This window comes from Ascaphus truei, chromosome 5 (genome assembly GCF_040206685.1).
Source record: "Ascaphus truei isolate aAscTru1 chromosome 5, aAscTru1.hap1, whole genome shotgun sequence".
NCBI lineage: Eukaryota > Metazoa > Chordata > Amphibia > Anura > Ascaphidae > Ascaphus > Ascaphus truei.
In genome coordinates, this window is record NC_134487.1 from 199,202,784 (window position 1) to 199,216,558 (window position 13,775).

The following is a 13,775-nucleotide window of genomic DNA, read 5'->3' on the forward strand; positions in this document are numbered from 1 at the left end:
AAGTATTCATAAATATGAAAATTGGGAGCCACGCTTGCATCGCGTTATAAGCGGATGTGCGTTGTAACGGATCGCGTTATAACGGGATTGAGCTGTATATTTGAAAGAAAACAGAATAAAAAAGATTGGCAAAATAAATACTAGTCTAGATAAATATAAAAAGAAAAGTACAGTGGCATCCTACTTAAGGTAATGAGGCGCTGGTATGATGTTTCAGGAAACCAACTCCTTCCTCAGATGCTGCGCCTGACATTTTCCCCCTATTTTAATTATTTAAATTGGGCCCAGTGAGAGAAAACCAATAGCTCAACTTACCCCCTTACCCCTAATGCTTCTCTGGACTCGTCTGCATGCTCCTCATAAACATGTAACCAAATTAAATGATCTACATATAACCTCATCCCTCAGTGGCTACAGTGATCCACTTTATGGAGAAATGTATGTGAATTATTACATAGATGTGTACTTTTATGTGGTATGAAATTATTGCAGGTGAGGCTATAATGTGAAAGTCATCTGCAGCAGTGTTATGGGGGTTATGTATTGTAATCTCTATAATGCAGGAGCAGAAGCAGCTCTAACTTCATTAGAGAAATAAATCTGACTACTTTCAATTTGAGACTTAAATAATCCTCATACTAATTTCCAACTAGACCTTGCCCTGGTTTACCAGGTTTTTTTAAAATAATTAAATGATTTAATGCATATGTTTCACAAAAGTGCACTTACAAAAAAAAAAGAAATTCATAATTTTATAACTACTACAGAGGTAGAGCGGCCCCGTAACACATGCAGTGCCTTGCATCCCCATTAGTAACTAAAGGTGTTAATATAATTTGTGGATAATCTATTTCTGCTTGATAACACCAATTTCTGCCACGGTTTAACAAAACTATCCTTCCAGTTCTTTTTTTGCTACCATACTACTACTATATAACTGGAGCTTAGCCAGGACTGTAGACAGAAGTTTGTTGGTGCTGGCACAATGAACGTAATACATAAAGTTGGCTACATTTAAAAAAGCATTGTGAGTTTCTACCATTAAAACTATTTTGTCATATTTTACACAAGATGAAAAGTTTTAAAGGCCTATAGCGACTGTGGTGGTGCTAGGGTTGCCAGGTATCCAGTATTGAACCAAACTGTCTGTCCAGGAAAAAAATAGAAGTAATACTGGACATGTATTACATCTCTGGACATAGGGACCTGACCATATTGGGGGACCGTGGGATTTCCCTGAGCAGGACAGAGTAGGGCTGTTGCTAGGGGACTGGGCAGCTTCCTCTATCCTGATTGGCTGCATTACCCAGCAGCCAATCAGGAGGACTTGTTCGGAGCCTGGGGGGCCCAGGTGAGGTAGAAAGAGCATGGAGGAGCAGACGTCTGTGTGCGCATGCATCACACCTATCACTATTGTGTCCAGTATTTTTGGAGAAGCCACCTGGCAACCCAAGGTGGTGCTATTCCATATAACAATTTCAGATGCTAGAAAACCCATTCAGGTCAATAGTGTTCCAGCGCTGGAATATTTTTAAGGAACCGCACAGCTTAGTAAATATGGGTTCAAATTCTTAAAGAAAAGTCAATCAGATGTTCATGTCTGTCTGCTCCTGAGGAAGCTGTTTGAGAACAGCGAAACGCGTTGAGCCAAGCCTTTAGTCCACTATAGCCCTGCTGAACGTGAAGACGTGTGAGGTGCCTGCTGTCTACACAAGCGATCAGCTGAGACTCATCTTCCCTGCTCCCTACCGGATGTCATCACCCGTGTTGCCGGAAGTGACGTCAGACGCCATACCGCGACGGGGAGGTGGAAGTTAAGGGAAGACATCCAGCCAGCCAGCTTATCATCGCTAAAAAAGCCCTCTACTGTCTCACGATACTGCTACGTGAATATCTTTCAAGTACTTATTGTAAGTACGTTTGTGCACCCTGTTTTGATTGGATAAATCTGTACATTGTGATCTATACTATGGTCCGTTTCTCTTTCCTATGTTATTCTGCGTGAATCTGAGCTGACATATCTTGAAAGTATCCTGCATGAAGCTATCTACTATCAAATTCCCCTCTCTGCGTTTATCCTAAACCTACATCCCTCTGACAGTCAGACCACTGCCTGCTTATATCTTACCTGTTGTAAGTAGGAATTGCATTAGAGCCAAGATTCACCCATTCCCCTATTGCCTTATCATACTGCACCATTATTGTGTATATTTTTTATTTTTGGGTGTGTTCCTGAGAATACCGCTCCCTTCCCCCCCGTGTGGACCAAGACTGTCTGTTGTTCCCACCTAGAATCCCAACCCCCTTGGAAAAGCTTTGTTTTTTTCTCAATGACAGGGGTGCTCAACTCAGTCGAACACTGAGCCTCTGATTGAGCCACCTGTGCTGAAGCTGGGACTGATTGAGTCACCTGTGCTGAAGCAGGGATATCCTAAAAACCTGACCGGGAGTGGGGGGGGGGGCTTGAGGACGGGAGTTGCGTACCCCTGTTCTATGAGATAGACTTTAATTAACACAGGACAAAAATGCACCAGATGATGTGAAAATCAAGCAGGGACTTAGAAATTTTTTCTCCCTCGTGGGCCCGTTTGATGCCTCCCCTGTGATGGAATAATAACCGTGAACATCTATTTTCAGTTAGAACAAGGAGAAAATGAAACAGAATAAAGGGTAAGGTAAAGGAAGTGAAACTCCCATGTTTTAGGTTACCCGTTTTCAAACTAACATTGTAAAATTATTTTCCAAAAATAACATTTTGAAGAAAACATGTAATTGCCTTTGGTTAGCTTTGGTGCAAGAAGAGTCTGAAGAGCTGCATTAAATATATGTAGAATGGGAGCAAAGTGACGTCTCAAGAAGATAAGATACTTACCAAATGTCTAATCAATAAATTTATTTATGTCATGGACTGAACATTCCTACTGACCATGCAATGATTTTCTGATGTATGTATGCATGCACAGATATTTTCTTAGCAAATATTATTTTTACAAACCCAATACAAACATGCCCTATTATAAGTAAAACATATTCAAGAATTCAAACCTTGTGCCAACATCCTGGTATCGGAAGCCCATCTGGTCCCTGTACAAAAAAAAAAAAAATGTTTCACATGAAGAGAGATATAAAAGTAAAATGTCATGAACATCACAATGAAAACGGAAATCTAAAAAAAAATTAAAAAAAAAAGTCAGATGCACTGTTTTTCATGAATTACAGGTACATGCACCATTAAAATTCTTCAACACACAAAAACGATTTGCCATCAAGTGAAAACTCCACACTATGTTATATTTTTTCAAAATAGATAATTACAGGATTATTTCTCGATGAAAAAGGGTAGTAACACAAGGTCACATGATTTCGAGGGACGTCAGATGTTGCAGTGAGCAATTTCATAGAGGGGAGAAGCAAGATACTGAAATGCTACAATAGCAACAAATATAACAGATGACATGCAGTAGATACATACTGTTGTTACATACAGTAATAGATTTGGTTGAAGAAAGACATGTCCATAAACATAAAGTTCAACTTATGTTAAATTTAGACCCTAGCATTGCTTGAAGACAGAAAGTTTAAAGAGCGACATTGCTACTACTACTATATTATGAACCAGTTTATTAGTAACCTACTATGGTGCGGACTGGTAATTAATGTCAGTGCTTATTTAGACAGAATGAAAAGCTACTGTATGTAGATGCTGGTTTATACAGTAGCTAGGATAGGACTTTTAGTCCTGTGTCCTCTCTCTACCCCCTCATTTTAGATAAGAGTACTTGAGCATTCTATTTAACTAGATATATTGTTGTAATTAATCATTATTTTAAATATGTCAATCTTATTAAGGAGTGCTCTATATCATTAGCGTTAATGTTCCATATTATGCCTGATAGACATCCATGAGTGCACTTTTTAAGGCGCTGTGTATGTGTGTCTCTCTCTCTCGTATTTTATCATTTGTATTACTTACACAAAGTGTGGCACCTGTCTATTTAGTATTTATCTATCTTTGAGCAGTCTACTTTTCTTATCCCTATCCCAAGCATTTTTGAATTCCACGGGCAGAAGACAGAATTTTAATTTTTTTTAACAAAGTACATACAGTATGAGATAAAACAGCTACTCCAAATTGAATTTGCAGATATATTGCAGTGAAATCTCAGCAATGCTGCATCAACGGTAGTGAAACATTATTCTCAAACATGCACATTTTCATGTTAATGTGCATTTATCACCAAATTAAATATGCAACTGCTTTTCAATATGGCACAACCAATAATTATCATTGCGTGAAGTGAAAAATTGACAGCTAATTTTATTTCCCCTACTTTACCATGCTGAAAACATGAGTAAAGTTGTCTATACAAGTCTTTCAATAATCTTTTTTTAAAGACAAACAGTATTTCTATTTCTGTGCAGTGCACAAAGCCGACAGGTGAGAAAGGGAGAGAAAAAAAGAGTGAGTGTGTGCTTGTGATTGAAAGGTACAAACTAAGCGAGAGAGACAGTAATTGAGAGAGACATGGAGAGAGACAGAGAAGGTGAGAAAGAGAGATGGTGTATTCGTGACAAAGGGAGAGAGAAAAAGAAGGTAAGACACAGTGGGGACTATTCTAGTACAGTAGCTTCGATAAGTAACTCAGAGCTTTTTGAGCATTTCCCGTACAATATGGCATGGTTGCTATTCAGAAAGCTCAGATAACCAGCCAAACTCATACGGGAAGGGCATCTCCACAAGCGGTCTCACTCCTGCTCAAACACACCGAGCAGGAGCTCAAAAAGAGCTCCAACTCGGGGACTTACGGTGACGTCATCCAAGATGGTGGGTTAGTCAGGGAGCTCCAAGAACCCTCGAGCATAAAACGAATAAAAAGCTCTTTTCCCCCCCACGATACCACCGGAGACTAACTTACAAAGACGTCTGAACCACACAGCATGTCGCAAAAAGCAAAAGCGCAAGCTCCAAAGGGCGTACCGAAGTACTTTCAGCCGCAGCAGAAGCGCGGCTCAGAAAGCATGCAGGGAGCCCAAGATGGCGTCGGACACCACGCGGCCGCATCCCCGCAACAGGACAGAGACCAGCCCGCCGAGGAACCAACCCTGGAAAGGGAAATAACGTGCACCTACCTAGAAGAGCTGCTCTCAAGCATGCATGACAGGATCCACAAGACCCTCCAGCAGGATCTTAAGGAGATGGTGTCAGGCTTAAAGGAAGAGCAAGGAAACCTCACACAGAGAACGGAGGACCTAGAAAGCAGGCTGGAAGAATCCCTACAGGCCCAAGCCGCAGCAGACGACGAAATTATGCGCCTGGGAGAAGAAATCAGGTTCCTGAAAGATGGAATGGAGGACCAGGAGAACCGGGACCGGAGACAGAATCTACGAATTCGGAATGTCCCGGAAACGGTTCTTCCAGAACTAATTAGAGCCTTACCTGGTAGATCTTTTCAGCACGCTCTGCACGGGCCTTGACGGAAGGGATCTGGAAATAGATCGTGCGCACCGTGCACTGGGTCCCCGATCAAACAACCCAAAAAGAAGGCGAGACATTATAGTACGTCTCCATAGCTATTCCACGAAAGAGAAAGTGATGGCGGCGAGCAGAGAAGCCAATAACCTTACATTCCAGAACGAGCCCGTGCAAATATTCAGTGATCTCGCAAGGATCACAGTTGAGCGACGCCGAGAGCTCAAGCCCCTCACCCAACTGCTACGAGAAAACAACATACCCTACAGGTGGGGGTTCCCATTCTGGCTCGTGGTAAGCAGAGGAGGAAAGCAGCGGTCACTCAGGCTGCCAGAAGAGATGCTAGGATTCGCTCGAGAGCTGGGCCTGACACTGCCACCTTCGCGGGACAACGAGCAGAGGGAGCAAGTCAAGAGCGGAGACCCATCAGAGCTTCAGAGAGGCTGGCTGGTCAGCATGGGCAGAAAACCTGATCACCCGGCAGAGAAGCCCTACGACCCAGGGCCTTTGATTTCCACCTAAGGGCCCCAAGGGAGGGTGGAGGGTCCCTGTTTGCCTGTTTGCCTTTTATCCTGTTGACCAGCTGATCCGTGAGGCCCTGCGTCCCACGGACTGGATTTCGGGAGCTAACACATACCCCCTCGGCAACAAAGCAGGCGAGTTGAGATGCGCGGAGGCGGGAGAGGGGAAACCCGATCCCTAAGGCAGCACCATCTGCTAAGCCCCGCTGGGAACTGCTTGACCTCTCCGCAGACAGAGGGCTCTATCGTCCAGACCAGGTTTGAGTATTCCCACCCAGATAAACGTTATATCTGGGTCCGGTAAAATATAGCCGGTCCCTTACCAAGACTGATGCAGGAAGGCCCTTTACCTCCGTTGAGGCTGTTGAACTACCCCTGCAAGTTACACTCCCCCCACCACCTCCATATGTTGATTAATTCCCTGTTAAAAGACAAACCATAGTTGCGTTAAAATGTTTCTCACTACTGGCTACCCCAGCAAGCTAAAAAGCAGCCCAATATCCCCCCCTCTACCTCCCCCTGCTTCTATCTCCCCCCTCCTTCTCTCCCCCCCTCAGTGCTTTAAAATGGGCGCGAAACAAAGTAAACCTACGTGATCCCACAACTCCGCGGTTACTACTGTATTACCAGACGCAAACAGTCTAATATGTATCTCATATTGTTCCCATCAAGTGACCTGGTGATCCCCCTCTACACTCCCCCCCTGCCCCCCCTCTCCCCACCCCACCAGTCCCCCTCCCTCCCCTCCCCTCCAACCTCCCCCCCCCATCACCCCTTCCTCCCCCCTCCCCCTCCCTTCCCCCACCAACCCTTCTCCCCATACCTCCCTCCCCCCCTTCCCTACAACACCTACCCCCTCTCCTTCCCCCCACCCCCTCCCATCCCACCCCCCCTCGCACTCCCTTCCCGCCGACCTCCCCCCAGCCTCCCCATCTCCCTCCCCCCCACTTCCCCCACTCCTCACCCCAATGCTCTCAACCCCCCCTTCATCACCTCCCCCCCTCACACCTACCCCTCCCCCTTCCACCCCTTCCCCCACCTCCTCCTCCCTCCAATCCCACCTCCCCCTCACCACCCCCACCCCCCCCAACCCCATCCCCTCCCGCTCCCCCCCATCCCACCCCCTCTCCCCTCCTCCTCCCCCTCCCCCAACCTACTCCCCCCACCCTCCCCCTTCCCCCCCATTTTTTCTTTTTTTCTCCCACTCCCCCCCAGCCCAACTCCCCACCACCACCCCTCCCCACCTGTAATCATACCCAAAAGGCTCAACAAGGATCAGGTACCATAAGTACACATCAGCAAAATGTTAAACCCCCAGCACTTACTCCCCCAAAACCCGGGCATAGGTAGAGGTGATCCTACATCCATCTCTACTGCAACCGCTGAGGACGATACCATATAAAAAACTGTTTGACCAATCAATGCAAATGCCGCCCCATCTGTTATGTCAATAATGCAATGTACAGTGTTCCCTGAGTGTCTCAAAACAGAAAAGTAGCGGAACAGTGAATTTATTTGATCACATTGTTTGAAGAGGTTATTGTATTGAAAGCTGTAAGCAATTTAATGTGTATATCCAAATGTGACTGCCTGCGGATTCGCAGCAACCTTCCCATGGACTTACCCCTACCTCCCCTTCTTCGGAACCATCTGAGGATATAAAATCAATAATGACAAATCCGAAGCACTAAATCTAAACCTGCCAGAGCCAGAGGTGAAACTTCTTAAGCTACATTTTAAATATCGATGGAGCTCCTCCTATATCAAATACCTGGGAGTAAAGATATCGGGGAGCTACCATTCCTTATACCACCATAATTACCCGGCCCTTTTTTGAAAAATTAAATTAGATCTAGACAAATGGGGAGCGTACCAAATATCATGGATCGGGAGAATGATCTCTGTGAAAATGAATATACTCCCCAGATTACTATACTACTTCCAGACACTCTCGATCCGCATCCCTGGCTCAGAATTGAAGAATATCCAAAAACAAATTTTCCACTTTATCTGGCAGGGGAAAAAACCCAGAATCGAAAGGACAGTTCTACTTGCTTCAAGGGGGAGAGGGGGCCTGGGAGTCCCCGATATTATACGATACTATCAAGCTGCCCAGCTGCGACAGGTAGTAGTTTGGAATGCGGAACCAGGCCAATATTGCTGGCTGGACATAAAAATGCAATACGCCGGCACGCCTTCTCTGCCAGTGTGCCTTTGGTCCCTGAGCAGGGAGGACTTGCAGAAAAGTAAATTTAAATTAGGACCAATGAGGCATACATGGGAGACCTGGACGACATGCAAACTTAAATTCAAGCTCACAACCGCCAAATCCCAACTCATACCAATTATCCAAAACCCCAAATTCCCACCTGGTTGTGAGCCCAGACAATTTGAGCAATTTACGATTAAAAAAATAAGGGCGATTGCTGACTTCTTGAGCATAGGAGAGTTCCTGAGTTACCAAAGACTACAAAACAAATACGAAATAAGGGGATTGAATGTCTTTAAATATCTCCAAATTCGGCACTTCATTCAAACAATATCGCCAACATTGGAATTTCCCCCTCTCACGAGCTTTGAAAGGCTGTGCAAAGAAACGACGCACCAAAAAGGTCTTATAACACAAATATACGCAGAGCTGGAAAGGGCAACAGATGCCCCAGTTCATGACTACATGCTCCATTGGGTGGCAGAATTGGACATAGTTATAGACCGAGAGGATTGGGAAAGCATTTGGGAATCAGCCTCAGGAACTTCCATATGTACCACAATCAAAGAAAATATATATAAAATACTGTTTCGCTGGTATCTTACCCCAGTTAGAATAAATCAAATCTATCCTCTGGCTTCCAATCTATGTTGGAGAGGCTGCGGACAAAAGGGTGACATGGCCCACATATGGTGGTCATGTCCAGAAATTCAGAAATACTGGGAAACCATACAGTCCTTAATTACAGAGGTCACAGACCTCACCATACCCATTGATCCGTTGACCTATTTGTTGGCCAGGCCAATCGAGAACATTGACCGACCAACAAGAAAATTGATCTCCTTCATTCTTACGGCGGCAAGATGTGCGGTGGCGGCCTCGTAGAAAAAGGTGTCTCCCTCCCTAGGCAAACAGTCAAAAACAGAATACAAGAAGTTATGTTAATGGAGAAACTCTCGGCCTTCCTAAAGAGGAAGACGGAACCTTTCTATACCACGTGGGAACCATGGATGACCCGAATGGCAGACTAAAGTTAGCTACACCCAGCAAATGACGGTCGTAATAAGGGAGGAATCTCATATGATGAACTGAGAAGGAAGGGCCCTCCCTTCCTCAGACCCCCCCCTAACCTTTGCCTCTCTTCCCCTCTTTCTTCCCCCTCACTTTCTGTTTCCATCCTCACGCCAACCCTGCCGACCCATGTTTTAAGATCGGGGGCGCGTTGAGTCTTTCCCTTTCACTGTTATTAAACCAAGAAAAACTTGTATTAGGCAATAAGATGTTTATTCGTTACTTACATAATGTATGCCAAATAACGCCTAATAAAAAATTTGAAACAAAAAAGAGCTCCAACTCATATTTTTGAGAAAATCACCCTATTCTAGTAGCTCCGATGAGAACATCGAGGCTATCACCTAGTGTGCTACTCACACATTTCATCTCGTCACCCAAAATGTATTTTTATTGCATCGAATTGAAACCGGGAGTCTCCAGAGCTGCCCCACATTAATATCAGCTCCAGAGACCCCAGGCTTGAATCCTATGTAATAAAAATACATTTACAGGCAGCTTCATTATCTTAAAGGCTAACCGCTAAGGTAATGAAGGGGTTAAATACCAGTGCCCGTTTTATTATGGGTGGGTGAAGGTGGTATTTGGCCCACGGTGGGTGTTTAGGCCTTGTGGGAGGGTTGTGGGAGGAGTTAATGCCTTTATTACTTTAGTGGTTACTACTGCTAAGGAAATAAAGGGGTTAACCCCTCCCGCTTCTCACCCAGTAGGCATAAACACCCACCATGGGCTAAACACCACCTTCACCCACCCCCGCTACCTACAATAATCATTAAAACACAATACTAGCAAATATACCTGTTGATTGCCATTGTGGTTACCTACAGTAGAGGCAGCGATTATTCTAACAAAAACCAGTGGCAATTCCCCAAAAGACCCAGGTACCCCCAGGTACATTCTGAATACATGCCTTAAACTTTCCTTAAACTAGCCCCAGCATTTCTGCATTGATTAATGGCCTATCAGATTAACAGCGGGGGGTCCCTGGCAGTCCCATTCAAACTGAATGGGACTGCCAGGGATCCCTGCTGTGTTAATCCTATGGGTCGTTAGTCAATGCAGAAATGCCTTAAACGTGCCTCAAACTAGCCCAGAACATACCCAGCACATACCCAGCACATACCCAGAATGTACCCCGGCTAGTTTACAGCAAATGTTAGAATAAACGTTGCCTCTACTGTATGTCTTCAATGGGAGCAAAGATAAGCCCAATAGCAATGAATGGGTACCCTGCTGCCCCCCCACCCCAACACATACAGTAATGGGCAAAATAACTATTATCCAGATTTGGATAATCACTAATTCGCTCATTAAAAATAAAACGATATCCAGCCAGCATAAAGTAAATAAAAGTTCTACTTACCTCTGCCAAGATGAAGGCTGTCCTCATCTTCTCCTCTGTGTCCTTGTCCTCCGTGGGCAGCAACATTACAATAAAAAAATGAACTAATGGTTACTAACCCCTTAATCACCTTAGCGGTTAGTAACCACTATAGTAATTAAGGGATTAACCCCCCTTCCCTGCCAACCCAGCCTGGAGGCCTAACTACCCTCTCTGGGGCAACTACCCCCACACACTCTACCCATTGATTGGCACAGAGGTACACTAAGCCCATATAATATGGGCATGATTTGCCATTATGGCAATGGATGGGTAATCTATCAGTAAAAAACAAGCATTGAATAAAATTAATTACATTTTAATACAAAAAACTGCCAACAATCCAATTGATTGGCACAATGGTACAACATGCCCCTACAATATGGCCATGGTTTGCCATTATGGCAAAGAATGGGCAAGCTAAGAAAAAAACAGGCACAAAATAAAACACATGACATTTAAATAAAACAAGCGTTTCATAATAAAGCCATTGATTGTGACTGTGGTAAACCATGCCCACAATATATGGGCATGGATTGCCACACTGACAATGAATGGGCAACCTAAAAAAAAGCATAACACAAAATACAATACATAACAATGAAATAAAAACAAGTATTTGCCTAACAAATGCACTGCTTGTCACAGTGCTAATCTATAGCCCAAAAGGGGTATAAATAAACACATTGGCAGTCAATGGGCAACCTAAAAAATAAATAAATATGTAATTAAATAAAATACAATCAATGTTTTTATTTATGAATGAAGCTTTAATGTCTTCACCCTCTGATTCTGAGTCCATCAGAAACCTCTTGACCCTCGACGTAATGTTCCTCAACAGTTTATGGTCGTACGGTAAGTTCTTTTCTCTTCCTTCTTCCTTTTCATCTTTATTTGTAATCCAATTGGGGGGGGCGGGTGTTGTCCCGCCGTCTTCTTGGCTTCAAATGAGATGGGAACACACACATGTGATGTCCCATTTGAGTGTCAAATGGTACATCCCCAGTCCGATTGGCTGGTGTACCATGTGACTGGTTCTTTTTTTTTGTACGGATGTGACATCATCTTAGAGGGAGGGAAGCCAGCCAATCAGGAAGGCAATGCTTCCATCCCTTTAAAATGATGTCACCAGAATAAAATAGCTGCTATCACATGGTACTCTAACCAATTGGATTGGGAGATATACACCCCCAATCTGATTGGTTGTAGTACCATATGACAGCTTCCATTTTTTTTTTAAAGATGTGATGTCCCTCCCTACATTTTTAAAGAATTTAAAGTAGCTGTTATTTAATCAAATCAACTGCAGAATCCTTGACGAATGCAAGGAATATTTTGAGGTTGGTTCCATTATGGATCGAAGGACAAAATACAAGAGAGGTTTCGGCGCAACTGCGCATGCCTGAGTCAGTGAAGCTCCCTGATGTTCTTCAATCAACTTTATTGTAACAATAACACACAAGGGCTACACCGCAATCTAGGGGGAGATTGCGGTGTAGCCCTTGTGTGTTATTGTTACAATAAAGTTGATTGAAGAACATCCGGGAGCTTCACTGACTCAGGCATGCGCAGTTGCGCCGAAACCTCTCTTGTATCCTGACACTCCAGACGGCGGCACGCAGGAGCAGCCGAGGTGAGCGGGTCCCAGACCGGAGATGCAGTTGAGGTAAGATTGAATATCCCCCTGCACCGGTCAACTTGTGGCCACGCTGAGGTCCCTCGTACACTGCCTCAGTGTCTGAGACACTCAAGGTGACTTGCCCACATACACTGAAGCGCAGGACAGACTTCTTGGTGATTGGATCGAAGGACAATGCTGACATTGATGAGGATTAAGACAAAGAAGATGACGTTTGATACATAAAACAAGCACTTTTTTCTCATTGGCACCAATAATCAAAAGAAATATTATTTTTTGTATTTAATTTTTGAACCCTTTCTTGATGATCAATCACTATTATTATTACTACTTGTTAAACTGCAGTTCAGCCCTATTTAGTCAAGTAAAGTAAAAAAAGTATAGCTGGCCTGTTCAGATCAGGGATGGCAAAATGTTTTTCTTGATTTGACTTTGCCTCAAGTGGGTTGATTTTTTGCTTTTCATATTTTATAATATCTGACATTTCTCCCCAAACACATAAGCGACCTCATCGGACCCTGATATTCCAAATATCATTTTTATGGGATATTTCAAAATACTGTACTGTAAATTATATTTAATTTTAAAATACTGCCAAAACACAATGTATTTCTTGTGATGTCATTCATTATCTTCCCTTAAATCAATGTAACAAATGTTATTAGAAGAGCTTATATTAGTTGATCAGTCATATGACAGTCAAACCGTTTATATAAAGGTATTTCATACGTGTAAAACATAGATATACAATGTATATCTTTTTTTCCACTATAATGTTTGTTAATATATGGAATGAGAGATGGTGAGAAAGGGGCAAATGCACAATTAACTACGCAGTAACTTCAATGCTGGTGCATGGAACTCACTGCATTGTTAAATGTGTATTATCCTATGGTTAGACTACTTATAGTTACAGAACTTCATTTGTAAGTTGTGTGTCATGAAAATAGAACTGTAAGAGATTTCTAGGGGATATTCAAAGACCCAGATGGCAGTATTTCAGAATCTGGGGGATACAAGGATTTATGTAACCTGGAAAGTTATTAGTGACTGCTACATTATGTAAAATACAGAATGCCAAAGCACTCTGACATATTGTCCCAGAAGAATAATGTTTCACACAATAAGATTTATCTTGAGATATGCAATTGCTTTCTAACACTGTTTGCAGATGTGAAACAATTTCTTCTTTTATACATGTTTACAATCAGTGTCAGATTTCCCATTAGTCCCGTTAGGCGGCAAAATTTTGGGGTGGCAAATAATGAAGCCACTATATAATTTTGCTGCGCTGTCAGGCCTTTCGGACCTAATGTGGTTACCTATGCCTCAACAGGGGGAACAGATAACCACATTGGCAATCAATGGGCACCCTGCTACCCACCCTCTTTACCCCCCAAAACCACTATGGTAATCAAGGGGTTAACTCCTCCCGCAACTCACCCGGTAGGCCTAACCACCCACCCTGGGGAAACATCCCCCTT

General features: G+C 43.5%; 1 protein-coding gene across 1 annotated transcript in view; it reads right to left on the reverse strand.

Moving 5' to 3' along the window:
- COL23A1 (collagen type XXIII alpha 1 chain) overlaps positions 1–13,775 on the reverse strand; it is a 218,110-nt gene that overhangs the window by 8,644 nt on the left and 195,691 nt on the right. Inside the window, exon 27 of the mRNA XM_075599144.1 lies at positions 3,046–3,084. Coding sequence (XP_075455259.1) covers positions 3,046–3,084 — 39 coding nt within the window. The remainder of the gene's footprint in view (positions 1–3,045; positions 3,085–13,775) is intronic.